General features: G+C 40.4%; 1 protein-coding gene across 1 annotated transcript; it reads right to left on the bottom strand.

The window, feature by feature from the left end:
- Nucleotides 1–220: 220 nt before the first annotated feature.
- On the bottom strand, nucleotides 221–5054 carry STOX1 (storkhead box 1; the record flags this gene model as incomplete). The annotated part of the gene is made up of 3 exons (XM_079535884.1): nucleotides 221–260; nucleotides 1310–3578; nucleotides 4922–5054. The coding sequence occupies 3 exons, from the start codon at nucleotides 5052–5054 to the stop codon at nucleotides 221–223; spliced, it is 2442 nt and encodes an 813-aa protein (XP_079392010.1).
- Nucleotides 5055–20909: the final 15855 nt, after the last annotated feature.

The raw sequence follows: 20909 nt of genomic DNA, 5'->3' as shown, positions 1-20909 counted from the left end.
CTATTGATATCTCCAAAATGTTAACAAAAGGCTTATATTTACAGGCAGCCCCAGACATCACCAAGCGCAGTTATAGTATGCTTGCACTATTAGAAATAAAAAGTTGACATCTTATTAAAAACTTAGCAAGCCTTCCTGGCTAGAATTAGCTGAAACAAGGCACTTTTTGTCACTGCCCTTCCACTCTCTATATGTTCTCCATACATTGCTATTGATGCTGTCAGAGTTTGGCAGGAAGCTTCATCTTCTTTTCAGTCCATCTAAAAGAAGAATTATTAGATGTCAGACTTCACAGTCTAAAGACAAAGCAGTACTGGTTTGGTTTCTGCTACCTCGGATGGCATCAGTACCATCAGACTGACCAAGGGGCTCCAAGTGGCCGCCTCCAAGGAATACAGGAGAACTGTGCCAAAAAGCTGCTTAAGGGAGAGAAAAAAAAAAAAAAAAAAAAAAAAACACGCAACCAAAACCTCACTCCAGCAGCATTTCCTTAAAAACTGGAAGATGTAATTTGCTCCTGTATATATATAAGCTGCTCAAGGTGATGACACATATCAAATGATGACCTTTAATTAAAGGATTCAAATGAGTGCTTTAATTGCACTTAAGCATCGGTCATTTAAGGTCTTAGGCACATAGAATGCTATTAAAAATTGATGTAATTTTTCCCCACACAGCATTTTAACTTCGGTTCTTGCCAATTAGTTAACGGCTGTGTAAGTCTTACCCATGTGCAACTCTGTAAAATTTGGTTAATATCAATTCGTTTTCCATTAAGAAATTTTCAAAAAATCTCTTCGAAAAAGTACGTAGTTACAGGCTACAGGTACCCTCTCCCTCAAGGTGGTGTGAACATTCTCCTGTCTGTTGTGAGCAAGTTGGATATTTTGCACTTTAAGTTATGATTGGACATCTTTATAAAACACATTTTATTCTTCACCTACAACCAGGGTAACTATGACATTATCTATAATGTCATATGGCAAGATGGATAGTCTTGCCAACAGAAACACGTTGAGTTTATTCATGTTCCTGAGCATTTCTGCAACTATGCATCTCCATCTTGTACTGTGAATGCAAATGCAAAATACAAACAGCAGCATATGCATAGCAGATTTAAGCAGAAGGTTTATGGAATACGGCATGGGAGCACTATAAATGTTGAGTGTTTCTGTGTCATATGTAAAAGATAATATCAGTTTTGCTGCTGGGGAGGGGTGTTTATGATATACAGCAAAAGGTCTACACAAATATGATTGTTGTTAACTAGGTGATGATACATGTAACTATGTTACATGTATTTTCTTACCTTGGGGAGTCAATTCCACTGTCTCCTGTAATGCTGTGGTTTTCTGCCCCTCCTGTGTGATTCTGTCCTGGTATCACAGTGTATTCATTCATTAAAATGAGACCTGTTATTCCTGGGGGGGTTCTTGCTTCTTTGGCTTGTGGGCCCAGATTGTGGCATGCCACTACTTCTGCCATCTCACAGGTGCGGTTCTGCAAAGCGTCAGCCTCATCAGTGTCACAAAAATCTACAGCTGAAGCCTTCATGCATTCAGTAAAGCTGGTTTCTTTCTCCTGTCTGGATACCATTGGAAGAACCTGGCTGCACAAACAACTTTCTTCTGCGAGGTCTGGCTTTTGATGCTTTTTTGAGCCATAAGTTGATTCTGTAAAATCAGCACTTCCCTTGTATCCATACCCTCCAGAGTCATATCTATTTACAGTGGTATTGTATTGGTTTGAATAAATATTAACCTTAGAGATTTTTAGAGCAGTCCCCATCTTTTGCACAGCTTTACTCCAGTCTCTTGCGACTGAAAACGCATGGCAAGAAAGCAACTGATGTGGTTCTTTGCATTCAAAATTGTCATCCAGATGCAACAAACTACACTTGTCACAATCATGTACCTTCTGGTTCTGAAGATGGCATTTGTTAGTAAATCTATCACTTTCCAGCTTTGTTGATCCAGAACAGTTGGTACAGTCGTATTTAAATACAAGTTCATTCTTTTTATCAGTCTTTTGTCTGTGTGTCACACCAAATTCTGTTTCCCTTGTAACACTGGTTGTATAATTCGAGAGGTGGACGTTTTGAAATTCATTTGCTGCTTGGTCCAACAACTCACAAACAGCGTCAGCCTTGTACCTGCAACATTCACCTTTCAGATGTAGTAAATGTTTTGCTTTTTCTTTACGCACACTTTTATCTTCAGTGTAGAAGTCTGGGGATTTTTTAATATTCCCAGGATTTCTTTTCACAGTTCCTCTGTAGATGTTGTCTTCAGAAACATTACTCTCCAGAAAGTATTTATGTTTATCATCTATTCGCAAAGTACTGCTGTGCAGATAACTAACATTGTCACTTAAACTGTTTTTCTTTAATTGGAAGGAAAACCTATGAGCTTGGGGTGATTTGTTTTGCTTAGTGTTGTCAGCCTGCATTTCAGCAAGCAGTTGTTCAGCTTCATATTCGGAGGCTCCGGGTGACTCCAAGGACTTTGTAAGCCTTTGTAAATCCCTTTCCCGCTTTCGTCTCCTGGACTTCCGCTGGCTGTTAATACGACCCTTGTATGCTTTTGCATAAAAGCTGTGTCTCCATGAGAGACCCTGAAAAGGATTCTTAATTTGCTTTTTATATAGGACCTGGGATTCCACTGCTGCATCCAGCGGCTGTTGGTTTGTGACAAGCAGTGAAATGTTCTCTTCCAGCTTCTCACTTTGGGGTGTTGGCTCATGCACATGAGGTTTCAAGTTGTTTCTGCTGATTTGCTTCTCTCTGTTTGGCTTCTTTTTCCTTTTGTGTTTTGCTGTTCTAATTTGTGCCTTTTGAACACACTCCTTTGAAAGATACTTTTGCTGTAGTGTTAACACTTCAGCCGAGATATCCTTAGTGGTATTTGTTTTCCTCTCCTCAAACTTTTGCATTAATCTTGTGTGTTTAATCAAATTATCAACGGTAAGAGTGGGGTTAATACACCTGATGATTTCATGTTCAACATCACGTGGAATATTATCTAAGTCATCTTCATCTCTGACTGGCCACTCGCTGGGGGGAAACTGGGCTGAAAACGTTGAGTACTCCTTATGTTTTTCTTTTTTAGAAGTACTTCTCCAGAAAAGGCCAAGGCCAAATCTTCTACATTTCAGTTTCTCTTTCACTGATGTCAGGGTTTTCATGGTGTCCCAGGCACGGTTTTCAGCCGATGAAGAGATGACCTGAGTTTGAATCAAAGGCTTTCCGTCACTGCAGCCTTTCTTGCCTCCTCCCTCAGGTTCCTGGTTCATTAGCTGCTCGAGTCTTTGTTCACAGAGCATATTCTGGCCAGGGAGACAACGGGATACTTTAGCAATGTTTTCTTCCACTGGGTCTGCACAGCTTTCCCAGGTTGCCTGGTAAGCATCCTCACTGTCTGTCCGCCAGCCCCTGTTATTGTATTCTGCAGCATCATTTTTGACACAGTAGGTGTTGGGGGTAACGATGAAATATCCCTCTCCTGTGTGATAGATCTTCCTTTCTTTAATTAGAGTGCCAAGGATGTTGTGTAAGATTTTCTGGGAGGGAACTGCAATGCCTACAAGGAAGATACAGATACTTCAAATTAGAAAAGATTTTTCAAATAAAATGAGAACTGGTCAAAAAATAGCTTACGATAGATCTGGAAGTGAGTCAATATGAAGTGCCCAATGTAATGAGTTTGCAAGATTCAGAAAGAAGGTTGAAATTGATGTGGCTGCTGAAGTACAGATAGGAAATGCTCAATTTCAACATGGAAGTGTCAGATGCCTCAGGACAAATAGCAGGACTGTTCTTTTACACACCACCAAAGCCAGCAACAGTGCTAGCACCCAGCCGTCTGCCACCCATTCGCCTGAGGCTCCCTTAAGATGGCAGTGACTGCCCCAAAATCTGGCTGGGGACAGCAGACTGCAGCCCTGAATCAAGGAGAACCCCCTGGGCTTGCCAGGTGAGGGCAGCACGGAAACATCATTGGGCCCACAAGAGTGAAGATTCCCAAAACAAGGTGAAAACAGCAAGAAAAACGTTCTCTCCTTCTGTAAACATGGAGTGCTCCTTCCAGCTGAGCTATAAGTGGTACTGTGTGGAATCTCGGTTCACATATAGGCTACACATTGCTGGCAGCTTTCAGAACCAGTTGATGGGGTTGCATTAAAATTTTTCCCAATAATGGGAAAGCTTACTTATAACAATTGCAGAGCTATGAGATTACAACCATTCAAAAGAGAAAGCTTAGAATGAAACCGAACAACCTCCTGCAGAAGGCTATAATGAGCTCCTACAGAGTCTCACATACATGTTCCCACACCCCAGTTCAATAACCTGAAGGAAATTGAACACTTTTCACACTGAAGGAAAATGCAGCATTGGATGGAAGTGTCTGCTGTCCCATCGGTAAAGGAGGACTTGGTGTAATAAACTTGCTTTCAGGAAAGGAGGAGCTGGAATTTGACCAACAAATCTGATTTTGAGACCACTTGCGTTTATGATAGCAGATGCTGATTGTAGCTCCCGGGCTGCAAACTCCTTTGCCACCAAAGCCAAATGCATTTCTGCTTCTTCTTAAAAAGGACCCCAAGTCTTACTGATATGACAAATAGTCTGTTCTGTGCTTTTCCAGACCTGTTCACTGAACACTTCATATATGCTTTCCCACTCTCGAGGAGCATACTCTCAGCACACTGCTGCACCCAGTTCCCTTGGTTATTCTCAAGGATTTATTAATCCTCATACTGAAAGGAATGTTACTGTTGCTTTCAGATTGATAAGGACTGTATATATATTCAAGTATTCTCTCATCTGCTTGCTGATATTCTTATGCATTGCTCATCCAATATGAATAGATACTCAAGGTTGATGATAGAGTCATTTTTACAGGAAGGGAAACAAACACATTACCTGGATACCTTTTCACTAACTGCTCCACTAAAGTTTTCTGTGTGACCATCCTTTGGTCTGCATTCATATCTGATATGGCACAGCAGATTCCTTCTACCAGAGGAATAGACTGAGATAGTGAGCATGGATTCATCAGAGCAGGGAGTGTACCACCTGTACTCCAGAAGGAACAAGAAAGAAGAAAACAAACAGTTTGAATTGAACAGTATTTCATTTCTCTGTTAGTCATAGCTGATTTTCAATTAGATTTTCTTTTGTTGCTTCAACACGAGCACCTTACCCTCAATTACTCAACCTCAAAGATTTCTCAGGGAAGACAAGTGGCTCTAAGTACTTAATGCGTTTTTGTAATGATGGAAGCAAAAGGCTACTTCAAGCACATTTGTTTGTTTGGTATTAAAGTCTAGCTTAAGCCTTAGCTCAGTAATGAGGTAGTCAAGAGAGAGAAGCTCATCTGATAACTGCTGATTATTTTATGACTGTTTATGTATGAACCATACAGAATATATAGTTCTCAGAGTAACTGATGAAAAACGTCAACATCCAATAGTCAAAAGTAAATAATGTAAGAAAACCAGAAATTATTACTTTCCCTGAAAGCTGATGACAAAGCAGAAAGCAGGAACTTACCTGAGGTCTGTGCATGCATTACGACAGGACAACATATACCTTCTCAGACAAAAAAAAAAACAGGCTTTTTTCTTCCCCTTTTTTTAGACCAATGATCTGTTCCCTACACCTGCTGGTATTTTGTGGTCTCTTCCCTGTTCTCTGTTGCAGAGAAAGCTCCAGCTATCCTCAGCACCAGCTGGTTACTTCATGAGGCAAAAGCTGGAGTTAAATGCTAACTGTAATTTTCCCGCAAGTGAGAGGTGACATCTGAGATTGAGTGACATTCAGGTTTGGCTGAGCTGCAATTGGATAGCCTGGTGGCTGACTCGGGAACCTGATATTTAGCCTTTCAGCAGAAAACGACAACACAAACATTTCTTTCAGTAATGAGTTAAGCTATTGCATTTGGGAAAGCTCAAATTGCTCTTGGCCTTTGTTTTCCAACTGCGATTACTTTCAACAAAAAGCACTGAAAAAAAAAAAGTCCTGGCACATGGTTTCCCCGGTGATGTTTCTAGGATACTCTTTGCAGGTGCAGGAACCATTGCAATCTTTCTTTTTGTATGGGAAAAACCCATCAGCATTCACTAATAACTCTTCAGAACAATTTGTTGTCTCAGCTCTCTGCTGTAGGCACGGTGTTGCAGCCAGTTTTACCATTTGTTCCTGTAGATCTAGGGAGTAAAACACCTAATGCAATTGGAATGTATTATCTTTATTAATATTAATTATCTTCCATCACTCTCTGTGTCTGTCTCACAGCCTCAAATCCCACATCGTCTTTAAGGGAGGGCTCTTCCAAGGTAGCGTTTAAGAAAAGTAGCAAGCAAAAACCAGCTTGATACTGAAGGAAAATCAGTATATATTGAAATTGCATTTTTCACAGTGCAAACTTATTTAAAATGCCCAGAGTAGATCAATAGTGCTAACAATAGGAATATTAAACATCATTCCCTCCTGACTTTGAAATACAAGCTAGAATTGTATTTACCAACTCCTATCTAGGCAGTCTGCCAGCAATCATGTATTACTGTCTTTTCACTTTGGTTTGCCAGTCTATTCAAACTCTGCTCATTACCTGGGCACTCAGAACCCAAGAATACCCTTTTAGAGCCCATATCCATCACAGTGTGGGCAAGTTGTCTGTAACATGAGCACTGGTGTACAGGAAAGCCTCTGGTTGTTCTTGACTAATACAAAGTGATTATTTTTTTTTTTTTTTTTATCCTGACTGTAACATGAGCTCTACCACTTTTCATTAAGTTGTTCAATAATTGCAGATTTTTTGCATCTCCAGCCTCTAGGAAGAATGACATGTAAGTTGTTGCTCGTGCAAGTCTTCAGAAAATAAACAGAAGCACATTTTATTGCACCAGAGCTCAAGTTAGTCCTTAAAGATTGAGGCAAACAATTTCATAACCATAAAGGGTTCACAGTAAATAATTCTAGGGAAAAAAATAAATACAAATCAATAATGATCTCTACTATATGATTCCACTTTCACTGAGATAGAACAGACACAATAACAAGTACAGCTAAAAATTCTGTTCTATAGTCGGAGAGGTCTATGTAGGAGTGTTAAGCTGAGCATAAAGGGAAATATTTTAGTGAGGAAACATTGATGGTAGGCAGATGGTTGTACCGGATGATTTTGGAGATCTTTTCCAATCTTGGTGATTCTATTCTATGATAATGATCCCACTGATCCTGTGCCTTCCTGCAGGAGAGCCCCACTGTGTTTGATTCACTTCACCTTCTGCACAAATGCATGAGGAAAGCTAGCAGCAAGTACAGCTCTGTCACAAACTGAGAGGCTTCTTCTTTTCTATATACTAAAGTGCATCCTGGTCACATTTTATAGTAAACATCACATTTCATAATTAATGACTAGGAATAATTTTAAGCAGGAAAAATGTTAATAGGAACACAGAAAGTAGGAGAAATTTTGCAATAGCATTTTTTGAACATTAATGGGGATTTTCAAGGCCTTATTAAAAGATAAAATTTCTCTGTATGTTATTAAAGACATAGTCAAGATTGTTAGAATATTTTCAATTGCTTTAATCTCAGTGCTTAATGAGCCACTCAAAGCCATCACAGGTAAGTATGGTGAACACAAAGCAGGATTAAAAGTGAAGGGAAAAAAATAAAGGCTTTTGAGATCAATCATGCTCCCTACTGAAACCTGTGATTTGATACTCCAAGTAGAACAAGTTGCACAGCAGTCAGCAATGTGTTCACTGCACTGTGATTTTCCTTAGGCCAAACTTAGTGGGAAAGAGTTTTTGCCATGTGCAGCTGGCCTTCTTTAACACTTGCTGAGGCCACTGGCATATTCGCTTTGATGCTCCAAGAACATCTTGAGAGCAGATTTCAAGCTCCAAAGGCACTAACATAAGCAAAAGCAAGCATACAGCTTCATACAGACTGTTGAAAGGAGAAGAGCATTTTTGCTAGTTGAAAATTAGCAGGCAAACTGTTCAGTGCTTAGAGATTTATTTTACCCACAACAACCGTCAAAACAGCCAACTAACAAAACTATATAAGCACATCTGCCTTTATGGCACTTCTCATAGCATAACTGGCTAAGCAACAGTACTCAAGACAATGTTTTTACTATACCTTAACAGGCCTACAGCTTTTCAGTCAAATCACAAGTAGCACTGGATACTTCCAGCACAGCTCAGAGCAAGGAAAATCATCCTTAACTGTTTCAGCATTCAATGTCTAGCAGAAAAAAAAAAAACAAATTGATTCAAAAGCTTTACTGGAAGGAGATAAAAATGACATAAAATGAAGTGGTCTCAGTAAAATTGCAAAAACCACGCAAACAGCCCAGAGAGGCAAACAGTAGAAGAATAAGCAAGTCATCATCAGCAGCAATGTTTCTGGCTCCTGTAACTGCCTGCAGATGCTGCCATCCAGTGCTACAGGATTGTAACACAAGCACATCTTTTCCACTTGGCCTGGTCCAGAAAGTCCCTTTGCAGCCCTGGGATTTCTCCACTAAAACTGCTCTGCCTTTTCTTTGCTCCCAGTCCCACCCCCTATCTGCAATAAATCTCAAGCCATCCAGATAACTCTGTAATGTCAAAATCTTTGTCCTGTGTGGAAGGTGTTACTGGTTGCTGGTTAGGCACTGTAGATCTATACAGTGAAAGAATTCCTATAAAACCTCCATCATGCAGTTGCACATTCCTGTGCATTCAGCTAAAGGTCTGCTCTAACTGCTGTAATATTCCTGAACAGTACTGCTTTGCCTGGAAACGTGCTGCCACATAAAAGGCAGTCAGAAAAGAAGCACACAGCTTAAAGCTACAATTACAGGAGTAAGATATAACTGCAGTTGTGCTCTTCTTCCCAGAATGGACCCAAATTCACTTTGCATTGCTCCCCGGCTTCAGCTCACCTTTATCCCAGCCAAGGAGTAAACACATTGGTCTCTTAGAGAAACAGCACCCAGAGTTATTCAAAAGAGAACGTAGCCCCAACATACGTTTGTTTTAGAAAAGTAAGATAAAATTCAGAGGTTCACTTTATTTCAATTTGAAGCAAAACATAACAAGCATTTCAGCTTTCAGACAGATTGAGTTTACTAAACAAGTAGCACTTGCTTTTTCAATTGTGTCATTGTCCAGGAAGCTTTCTGCTTCAGTACAAATCAGGCTGTTTACTGAGTAGCTGGAATCTGCCAGCAAATAGTCTGTGGATCACCACAGATGTATCTATGCAAGATAAAGCATACTAGGAAAAAAAATGTCATGCATTATTCCCAAGGGCTTCACTGAATTCTCACTTAGCTGTAAACCTACTGTGTAAGTCACAGCAATCATATGGAACACTAGCTTCTCTATTTTAGTTCTTTCAGGAGTGATGCAGCAGCAATGAAGCATCCTGGGCTGAATTAACAGGACCAGAGCTAGCAGACAAGAAGAAGTGATTATTCGTTCACCTACCTTTAGTGCTTGCTATACCACATCTTGCATAGTAAGCCTGGTTTCAGTATTGAAAGGGCATCTGTATGTGGGGTTGAGTTCAGTAGCTGGCCACCAGAATGATCAGAGCTGAAACAGTGTGAGAAGGAGCTGGCAGAATGGGGCTTGTTCAGCATGGACAGAGATGATTTCGATGAATTTAAATTTAGAAAAGATGATTTAGGGGAGACCTGACAGCAGCCCCTTGAGAAGATGGAGCTGGTCCCTGCACAGCAGTATATGACTGGAAGACAAAAGACAACAAGCATCAGCTGGAACAGGAGAGCTTCAGCCTGAATGTAAGGAAAATCTTTTTACCCTTCAGGACAGCTCAGCAGTAGAGAGCAAGTTGCCCAGAGAAGTTCTGCTGTTTCCAGTCCCGAGGAGTTTCCAAGATGTAATATGATAAAGTCCTGAGCAATCTGGTCCAACACCACAGCTGACCCCACTTGGAGCAGGACCAGGACAGGCTCCCAGGAGCAAGTTCATCTGATTTATTTGGACAGTGGTGCCTGTGCCTCTCACTGCCACCCTCATCAACCTCTTCAACCACCCTGTTTTCTGCAAGCCACTGCAACAGTGCTTCTGACCTCTGCTTCCTGTGAAGTTTTCTTGAGTTACATGAGATTAAAGAGCAGAATGATGGCCACTCTCACATCATGTTGTAAATGAGGCCCATGCAAACAGCATTTGAGTGGAAAGACTGTTGGATTTTTCTTCAACTTTCATACAGCTTTCGTAATTTTTTTTTTTTTTTTTTTTTTTTGTCATAACCAAACTCCATCTGCTTGTGTTTGTACTTAGGCCTGGTGCTCTTCAGTGATGAAGTGGACGTGTGCTAAGGCAAGATGGCAGTAGAGAGAAGTTAAAACTAATCCTGAAATGAAGTTACTGATTTTGAAGCTGTATCAACAACTAAAACTGACTAATGCATGTAATTTATTTCATTAACTGCACGATGTTAAAGTAACAGCAAATGAGTTCTGTTCGGATACCCTCGCCCACACTAAGGGAGTTAAAACCTACAGTGCAGGGTTCAAAGTGCACGAATACAAAAGAACGCAAAACACAGGCATGGCTCAGCCTGAGTTCCTGAGTTCTGTTTTCTCTCTCCAAAGACTGAAGCAGGAGTTTATTTTGCTGAAAATCTCTAGCACTGAGAAATATACAGTACATGTGAAGTTCTGCACAACTAATCTTACTAAAGATAAATAAATAAATAAAAGTAAATTACATTGAGTGGAGCCTACTATATATAGTAGTAAAAAAAAAAAATACTCTCCTGTTCAACGGTACTTGTTTGTTCAATGGTGTGACTACAGCACGCATGCTGAAAGAGTGAAAAAATATGTACAGAAATGCTCCAACCTTGCAGGGAATTCAAACTGAGCAGATCTAGGAAATCCATCACGATTTTGAAGAACATTACAGTGCCTTGCACACCTTGCTGCTATCAGTTCAAATGATGAAATAACGTGAGGTTTACCTAGCCATTAGTCTGGGAGAATTGACTTAGTAAGCCAAAGACAGCGAGCTACATAAAAAGTTGTCCTTTGAGAAGTACAAGTATTTTCTTCCTTTTTTCCTCCTGAAGATGCACTGACAGTCACCACCAAAACAACTGTGATAACCAGGAAACCCCAGTTACAACAGAACGTACAAGCTCCGACTCAGAGGCCTTGTTGAACTGTAAAAGCAGTGCTTGAGAGTAAAACGCTTACAAACTCAAACTTTCTTTGTTTTCTGACAGCTTGTAGACAGACAGTGAAAAATAAGGCACTATCATCCACTTCTTTTTTCAAGCCTGAAGAAAATGAGAAGGAACAGAAATTGGAACAATCCGTATCGGTCTGTAGGAGGTATGAGCACCTACTGTGAGCCGCACTTCACAGGAGCCAGCGCCATTGAAATACCAGATTATTCTTCTTTGACTTGCAAACTTGAATCCCCTCTGGTGAGGCAGGATGGAAATCAATGGAAGAAAGGGGCTCCGGAAGAAAGGAATCCCAGGAAGCGGGCTGAGGAGCCTCTCGCTGAGCTGCAGTCCTACAGCGCCGTGTGCTCCCATGGAGAGCCCGATAAACAGAGCCGCTCCGGTGGCGTCACCGGCCGTAGGCAAAACATAGAAGTGACGAAGCAGAGTCCGTTCTCAGAAGACCGTAATTTCAGCCGTAGTTTCCTTGGACTGTAGCGAAACGCTGCTGACACTGACTTTAATTGCTGTGAACAAATTTAACTTACTAAATTAAAATAGACCTGTCTTCAAAGCCTGCCAAGTCAGTTCAACTCCTTTCCTATCACAGGGAATCCGAGTCCTGATTTAGCATTAGATGCCTCGAATCTTCAAAGATTCAGCTACAATCTTTGCCCACTTCTGAGATACTTAGCTCCTTTCCGCGTTCAGTTCTCCCTAACTTCTGGGAGAGACTCGCAGCAGGGAAAGAGGAGAGCTGGGGAGCCACACCTATCAGACTACTCCATTAAATGAGCAAATAGAACATAAAACAATTCTTTGCCTGATCTCATTACAGCTCTGTCAACACCTGGAGCAAAAAATACACCTTCACAGAAAGGCGTATTGTCCTTTCAACGCCAGTCTTTAGTAGGACACTTTCATCTCAGTCCCTTGCTCGTCTCCAGGCGCTGCTTAGGAAGGGCGGGAGGGATAGCCCTCATTTGGGTAACAACTGGCCGCACATCTCTGCTGAGCACCGGAGATGGTCTGGCGGAGGGATGTGAGCATTTTCACGCAGGCTGCTCAGCTATCAGATCAAAAGAAAGCGTTTTCAAAACTGTCTCCCACCCCCCTCTTAGCTCTCCGAGGGAGATCTGGATTCTCACTTCTTTGTCCCCTCCATCCCCATAGGGGGAGAATACAACAGCTCTCACCCGGTCCTGTGGATACAGCACGCAAACTCAGTCTTGGCCCTTTTTCATGTGCTGTGGCCATAGACGAAGATAATACAGGACAAGGGCGAGTGATTCCCAGCGCTGACAGCTGACGTTTGAGGTATCTGTAGAAATTCACCCAACGATAAAGGAGTTTACAGACGCTGTTATTACCGTGTGTGCTGCAGTAAGGGAATGTTTCCCGAGAATTCTTTAGGACTTTCTTCCCTACATCGCAGTCATGAAGCACAAGAAATCTACGTGGCTTGAATTTCCTATCACTGCAAACAACAGCTTCTGAGCAAGTAAATAAAAACAAGCAGTCACATCTCCTTCTATAAAATGAAGACAGAATGTGATACCAATAACTTCATTTTTAAATAATGTCAACTTCTTTAAAGAATAAAATCAAGGAATCTTTCTACTTTGCATTTCAGTTGCCTAACTTGTCACTGGTTTTCCTGGAATAAAGTATACACAAGGGATGGAGAAAAGTCTTCCAGAGCAGAACATAGTCCTTACAACGGAAGGAAGAGTGATGGAAGAAGAGACATACAACACATCTGTTTTTACCAGAAAATCACCTAGATAAAGCCACTTGATTTGCAAATTGGTTTCGGTTGAGCTTCCACAGACAGAAGTCAAACCATGAAAACACCCCTTCAACATCAAATGTCTGAGAAAAGGAAATGCACAAAGAAACATTTGATAAAAGAAATGGAGAGAACTCTGACTTGTAAGAAGCCCCTTTGGGTATTAGTGCAGTGAGAGACAAGATGATAGGGAAAATAGTGTAATTCATTTACCAGAATAATTTCCATTTGGACTTGGCCTATCAAACTATGTCTGAGAAAATAGGTTACTGCAAAGTAGAAGGTGAAAAACAAATGAATCAAGGAATCGCAAGTAGTACAAAACTTAACTATAGTAAGAGAGAATATTTCCTTACATATCTAGAGGTATTACATCTTTTTAGATGGAACCCAATGGGTAGGACACTGCTTTTTATAACACCTCTCTGGATTAACAGATAAGAAGTCAGTGGACCTCACACAGGAGCAGATGCAGAAAGTTGCCAGAGCCCAGAGAAATGGGACTGGATGAAGAAGCTGAAGAGTCAGAAAACAGGGTTGAGACAGAAAAGAGTATTCTCTACAAACTGTTGGGAAAGAAAGATGAATACCATGAAGAAGGAAAAGAAAAAAAAAAGTATGTGATATAAACTAAAGCCAATGTAAAGAGAAGCGTAAGCAGCTTTAGTTGGCCAAGGACAACACAGGCTAGACACCAGAAATGTTAACAGTTTTGAAACAGATAATGAATTCCTCAAGTCTTCCAATGGGTGACGAAGTTCATGCTTTGAGAAAGAATTCAAAGCTGCTTTTCTCACTTGAACAACTGCTGGTTCTTGTGATGTAATGCTATCCAGTTCTGCCCAAAGAAAAATATACTTCTGCCTTTAATTCACCCCTGGGCAGAAATGATTACCGAGCTACACTCAAGGAAAAAATAATAAAACTCTCAAACATGACAGTAATGAAAATCCCTACTGACCTTTGGAAATCAATTTGGAATTCAAGGATTTGTTCACACTTCACCAAGTACCAAGTTGTTACTGTGGGTCTGAACAGTTACAAATCTTCATTTCTGCAGCTTCTACTCAATCTTAGTTTACTGCATTTCTGGCTTGGCTGCTAATGCTTACAGGCTCTTAGGGAAAAGTGGATCAGATTAAAAAGTTAAAGCGGATACCTGAGCTGAAACAAAGCAAGAACTACACTGCTTGCTTATCACTTAGAACTTAGCGTCTCCTATAATCATCTTCCAAATAAGGCAATAGTTAACGATGTAGAAGATATAGAAACTACCCAGAAAAATCCAAGATCTACAAAAGCACCACGGTAATGGCTTCTGCCACCTAGGACCAGTCAGAAGAGAACAGCCTTACCGGATCCTCAGAGGATCAAGTCAGTACAAATTCTTAAGGACCAAGGGGTGAAACAGACCCAAGGGTTAACAGACTCAGCATACCGATATTCATTCCCCCTCCAGGAACGCCAACAGTAAAAAGGGCTTTACTGACAAAAAACAATACCTCAGATAAAAGCTGAGGAGCTCTAGGGCAGATATCCTATTCAATAGCAGAAATGTATTCAATGCAATCACTGCATTTCAGCAGTCAGTAGTCTAGCAGTTGTACTTTTATATATTAGACAAATCCATTAATTACAGCCTGGCCTCATTAGACTAGAAACATCACTAGTGCAATTAACTGAATATGAACAAATTGTAGGTAATAAACAGAAATAATGGCTAAATATGATATTCACCAGTATTACCTTAAAAATACTCACCAATTTCTCCCCAAGGTTATTTTGTCATTGTTGTTCCTATTGTCAGATCTGATAGCATGTTTGTTCTCTGTGTATTCCATTAATGTTAATAAATGAAAATGAAAGGTGGGACCAAACAGCTACAGCTGCAATACATCATCTGCCAAACTCAGTTTTTTTGTGTGTGAATAATTATATGCTTAAGGTAACAAAATAAGTATTTCTGAGCCTGATTTCATCTGAGATCTTTCATCAATTTCTCTTTTCTGTATTTTCAGAAAAGCTGTAAAAGATTACTTCGAAGCTTCTTTTTGGTCGACATTTCTAGCAGAATTAAAGCTAAAAAGCAGCTGCTGAGATCAGAGCATCACATCTGCATTAGGTAAGAAAATACTTTCCCTGCCGGGCAGCCTCCAGTGCTGCACCCTCCACCTTTCCCTGCCCCGTGGCAGCACATACCGTAGCTGTTTCTCAGGTATCTTGGTGTTGAGTCAATCCGTAACATCCAGCGTCAGTGATTCGGTCTAGGCATCATCTTTATCTAAAACCATTCATGACGAATGAAGGTGAATTAGTCTTCCACTGGTTATGGACGCATCTTCCAGGTAGCTTGAGCTTCACTCTCCAGACAGGCATCTGCTCCAGAAAACAACATAATCTGCACAAAACCTAAAACAACCTGCTTTCTATAGAATTTTTCCTGTGCCTACACTGTAACAACTCACCAGGTCACACCAATCTGGTTTCAAACCAGGCCACTAGCAGCTGAACCCTGGTTTGTGCAGACATCTACATTGCAGAAAGGCTGTGGTAGCGTTGCCTTGCTTGCTCCCTTAGTTTTCCAGCAGCCCAGCTGCAGGACTTCAGCCTGCCAGGATTCACAGTGATGCCGCTAATCACAAAATGCCACACAGGCAGAAGTCACCTGCTCTGAGAGTGCGGTTCGGCTCTTGCAGCAAATAAAGTCTCTGATAGCAGCTCAAGCTGCCCCACTCAGTCAACCAGAAAGGATCTCACCTTTAGGATAACACAGACAGTCAGCAACGATGATAAGCAACAGTCAGGAGAGGAAATAAATTCAGTGGCACAAAAGGGCTGCCTGCTCCAGCCTGTGGAGGAGCATCATCTGCAGTCACTGCAGTCTGCCCTGCCCCAGCTCTCCCATCCTGCTGCTCCAGCATGGGGCTCTCTCCCCACTGGAGGAAACTGCCTCAATTTTGCACTAAAATTTCAACCAGACAAAAGACTCCCTCTTCCCATCTCACTGCTGTGTTTTCCTCCCCCAAAACATGGCTCTCACCCTGTCTCAGGTTACTTCGTGCTTTCAGGAAGTGAGGCCCCAGCTGAGGAGGCAGGCAAGTCCCGAAAGGGCTGCAGGCCACGCTTCAGCATTAGTCTTGCTCTGCACATTTTTACTCATTCATTCCTGACAGACAAATCTGCATAGTGTCTCTTCTCGTTCACTGGGGAAAACACTTACCAGGCAAGGCACAGACACTGCTCACTTTGGAATAAGGGGGACCTAAAATGGACTATTTCCTTTTTCTCAGACTTTAAGTAAAATAAACATCTGAATGAATTCACTGCAATGTACCACCCCCAGCTCCACCAATTCCGAGCCCCGCCACCCAAATGGCACACAGTTTCTGCTTTAGCAAGTGGCTCACGGTTACTATCCATTGTGTAACCCATGTAAGTCCCTTCTCATGCTGTGCATCATTATAACCAAAATCACAAGGTTGAAAATACTGACTGTACATTCCTTGTGAGTGTATGCACGGATGACCAAAGGATGTGTAGATGTGCTGCATCAATGTCATATAGGTCATATATTTTTCCTCTCCTTGGTCTAAGGACATATTTTCTCCTTGACCCCCACCTCCAACAAAAACCAAGGGGTCATTGGCTTGATTTCATTGCTAAGGTTTTCAGCTGTTTAGTGATACAATACAAGCAAGGCTCTCTTGTATCAGAGAAGATAATTACAAGTTTATCTCTGTGGGAAGATACTTTAAGGATACGCTCAAATTGTTTGTTCCTTGTCATTTTGTAACATACAACATGAATGATCCAATTGCTACTTTATGTTTAAGGTAATATACTCATTAAAAGTACTTCAACTTGCTTGAGTAGCACTTGGATAAAACAAGGCATGGGGGACCATCTGAAAATCTCTAAATCTTAAACTCTTAAGCTGAAAGCCAACAACCATCTCCCCATCAGCACATGCATTTTACTGGCATGCAGTGGCAACCAGCTAATTCTGCTTTGATGCTGCTGTGTGTGCATAGGTCTGTTTGTTTGTGTTGGTCTGAGAGTCTTTTTGAGACCAGTATCATTATCTCCAACTGCTCATTGCTATTACATGTGCAAGAGATTTCTGTTCTTAATTTTCAAATCTGTTGGCTACTACCCAGCCTCGCTAAGAAGGGACCAGAAATGAAGGGCAATGTTCACCATCTGCTTCTGCCCTTGCAGGAACGTAACCAGATGACCCTCTGTCAAGAAGACCAAAAAACAGTAAATCAGGGAAGAAAACTGATATACAAACTTTCGTATAACATTAAAAAAATAAAATGCAAGCAACTAACAAAATGAACTACTACTCTAAAAATATTTGCTGAAACACAGAGGTGGGAAAGGGGGGGGGGGGGAGTGGAAGGGGGAGTTCAGGTTGGCATTCACTCTGTTTCTCCTTTTCACTCTCTCCTTCTCCCTAGACACGTTCATGACAAAACACGCACAATGCAGTCAGCAGGATCCTTTCACTTGTGCCCTGCACTAGACTAAGGAAAAAATATCTGGGAATCTGATATAGATAGTATTTCTAAGTAGGACATCATTAAAGTATTCAAACAATAGGGCAAAATAAAGCTGACACGTCTGTGAGTAGTGGGAGTGTAATTGGTACAGCACTGCAAGAACTAGAGGAAAAACTCTACCAATCTAACTTCATACCCAGCACACAAAAAAAGAACAATAAACAAATGGACAGTACCATAATGCCCTGATAAGATAATGAGTAACAATAGCTTAAAAAAAATACTGTGCTCATTATTAACATTACTAGTAATACTATAGTGAAAAATACTTTACTGTAATTGCTTTGCAGTGCAATACATCCAGTGAGTCAGAGTAGACAGAAACATAAGTTCGTTGGGAAAACACTGGCAGTTCCAATAGCCAAATAAAGGTATTTATTATTTATGCTATTTTTATTGTTATACTACATGGCAACATACAAATTCCAGTTGAATTTCTATTTGAACCATTTCTGTTTTCTTAAAGTGCACTGCCTGTGCCTACCTACGCTTTTCACAACCAGTGGCCATAAGACTAAGTTACTAAAAATTATATTTCTAAATATAAGCTGTACAAAACAAATGCACTCCAGATTTAAAAATCTGACCTGGGTACACAAAGATTACAGAAAAGACAAAACACATTTTGTGCATGTTCCTGATAAAGTTTTCAGAGAAAGTTTACTGTTACATAAATCCAAAGAGATACTCACACAGTACATTACTCAGCAGAAAGATGGGCTGAAAGCCATTCTCTCTCCCAGAGCAGTTATTCCAGCGTGAATATTGAAAAGATGTTATGTTCATGAACCAGGCTTTATAAAGCTACATTTTGAAATGACTCAATTGTAAATGCTGGATCTGTGGGAACCTGCAGTCACCAGCACAAGTCCAACTAACTTTGGCATTCACCCTTCGGGGCTCCACAGGCTGAGTAGGACATAGATTAAACAGAACTACAATTGGGAAGTGACTCTGGAAGTGCCCATGTGCTACAGCTACAATACATTATCTGTCCCTTATCTCCCCAGCAATCCCCAACTCTCCAAAAAGCTTTGAGAAAAAATCAGGTATTAGTCTTTTTGCCACAGTTTCTGTGTTAGCTCTGAATCAATGCAGTTCTACCTTTATTACCAGGGCAAGCAAAGGAGCAGTATGAGAGTCCACTCCCCTCTAGAACACTTTGCATGCAGCTGGATCACAGGAACTTTCTTCTCAGCTTTATTCACGGGCATCCATTGGCCTGAGAATCACTCTTTAAGGGTTCATGTCGTCAATTTAATCATTTTAGAGAAATACAAAGGGGAAAAAAAATATATCAATAAACTGACATCAGAACCTATTTAGCAATCTGGTGTAGCAGTGCTTTCTGTAGAGAACAAGGCACTCCTAGATCTGCTACTTCTCAAAGCACTTCTGTGATGATTTCAAAACTACAAATAAATTGTATGTTTCAACAATATGAGAGCTAAGATTTGCCTCTTTGGCTCTCTGACCAGCCAGCAACCGTCACCCAGTGATACTCAGCAGTGCAAAGCCTGTGAGGGGTGAAGTGTGGACATTAAATGCAAAAACACTGTTCAAAATTGAAACAGATAAGAAGATTGCCTCTCCAAATCCCACCAATGATACTCCACTAAATTTCTCTAAGAACTACTTACGTTCCTGGGAATGTTACCCAGAGGCTTTAGGTAACGACCAGCACGGGTGCTATGTACATACAGAACCTTATGTCACTTGGTGAGGTTACTTTAACACGCTGTGAAGTTGTCTGTTCTTCCTTAGATTGTTCTTCAGGAGACCGGTCAAGCTCTGTGTAGGCTTTTTTCCCCTTTATTCTTTAACCTTTCATTTTCCTTCCAACATAAATGCAAACTGTACATAACATTGAAACACTGTTACATCGAGCAATATAGAACAAGATTACACTCATTCGAGTACTGTTTTTTAAATACTGTAGAAAATCTGTGTCACTAGCAATTATCTCACAAAACGATGCCTGTTTGAGGTGACAGCTGCTTTTATATCAGCCATGTAAGGAAGAAACAAAAAAACAGCAAGAGATTTCAACAGAAATTTCACAGTGCATCTAAAGTTCTTGTACTCTAGAAATCAATCTCTTGCACATTCACATGTTCTACTGAAAATTCATGAAAAAAAGTATTTCCAGCTTGATCCTTTCCTCAATATTTTAAATGGTGCTCAATGCTAATGATAGATACTGTCAAGTCTGTACAAAGGACAAGGTGAAAAATGAGTACAAAAGAATTTGTCTTCATGATATTTGCATACCAGCTGATGCTTCTCATAAGATTAATTTACAACTATCTTCACTCTTAGATGTTACCTCAATTCATAAAGCATGCATTTTCTGTGTACTTGTATGGAATAATTAGTGTTTTTATATCAACTCCCACTTTAGTTTAAACAGTTAATGTTTACTCAACTGAAATGAGGGAGGGGGAAGTTTATGCATGTTATCATAATAGAAAAGAGATTTCACTCGTCTGACTCCAGAAGAGCCAAGAAAGGTAAGTGACAAAAGCACCAGCTTTGATTTTTTGAACGTAAATTCAGGCATTTTAATGTGATTCTCAGAAAAGCCACTTGAGCTTACTCGAGCTTTTATGTAAGTAATTCATAAATATTATGGCACTTAGACTCTCCTAAACAGGTATTTAGCTACCTAGGCCACCCAGGCTTTAAAAAATATATATATATAAAATTAACCAATTCTGTAATAAAACACTCCTGCCCAACCTTGAAAATCCTGAAGTTTCCTGGAAGTGGAACCAAATTCCAATTGTTCATGTTTCATATCTCTTGAGTAGATTGCCTTCGACAAATGTCAAGTTACATCTTAAGTTTCGGTATCTGATTACTTACAAACATCAAGGAAAGGCAATCTTACCCACTTGCAACAAAAACTGTGTCCTGCTCCTTAGGAATTATAACATGGCATAGATACTTATGTTTCCTTATTATTTTGCTGGACTAGAGCATTTGAAGTAATTACACGTAGTAGGAAAGAAGTCCAAATTTAATTAGAGTTGGCTTACAATGGTAGCATTTTCTCCATGTAAGGCATTATTCTGACACTTACTGGCCTGGCATCCAACCATACATATTAATACACCACATTTGTTGTTAAAAAGGAGCATATATATTAATCCAAAGGTAAGAACAGTTAAAGAAACACAAACGACAAACATTAAAACAGGCCCATGTTTTCATATAAATCTCACAGCCCCACCAGTATTTTGGTAGGCTTCTATTGCTTTCTTAACTCATACTTAACTGAACTATTGTATATCATGAAGCTTGAATACAAGCAGCTTTTGGGAAGTTACATTTGCAAAGGGAAAAGAAAACTGTGACA

The sequence above is a fragment of the Tetrao urogallus genome (assembly GCF_951394365.1).
Source record: "Tetrao urogallus genome assembly, chromosome: 5".
In the NCBI taxonomy this organism is placed as follows: domain Eukaryota; kingdom Metazoa; phylum Chordata; class Aves; order Galliformes; family Phasianidae; genus Tetrao; species Tetrao urogallus.
Note: the sequence above shows the minus strand (reverse complement) of the source record. Positions and strands in the feature narration are given on the sequence as shown.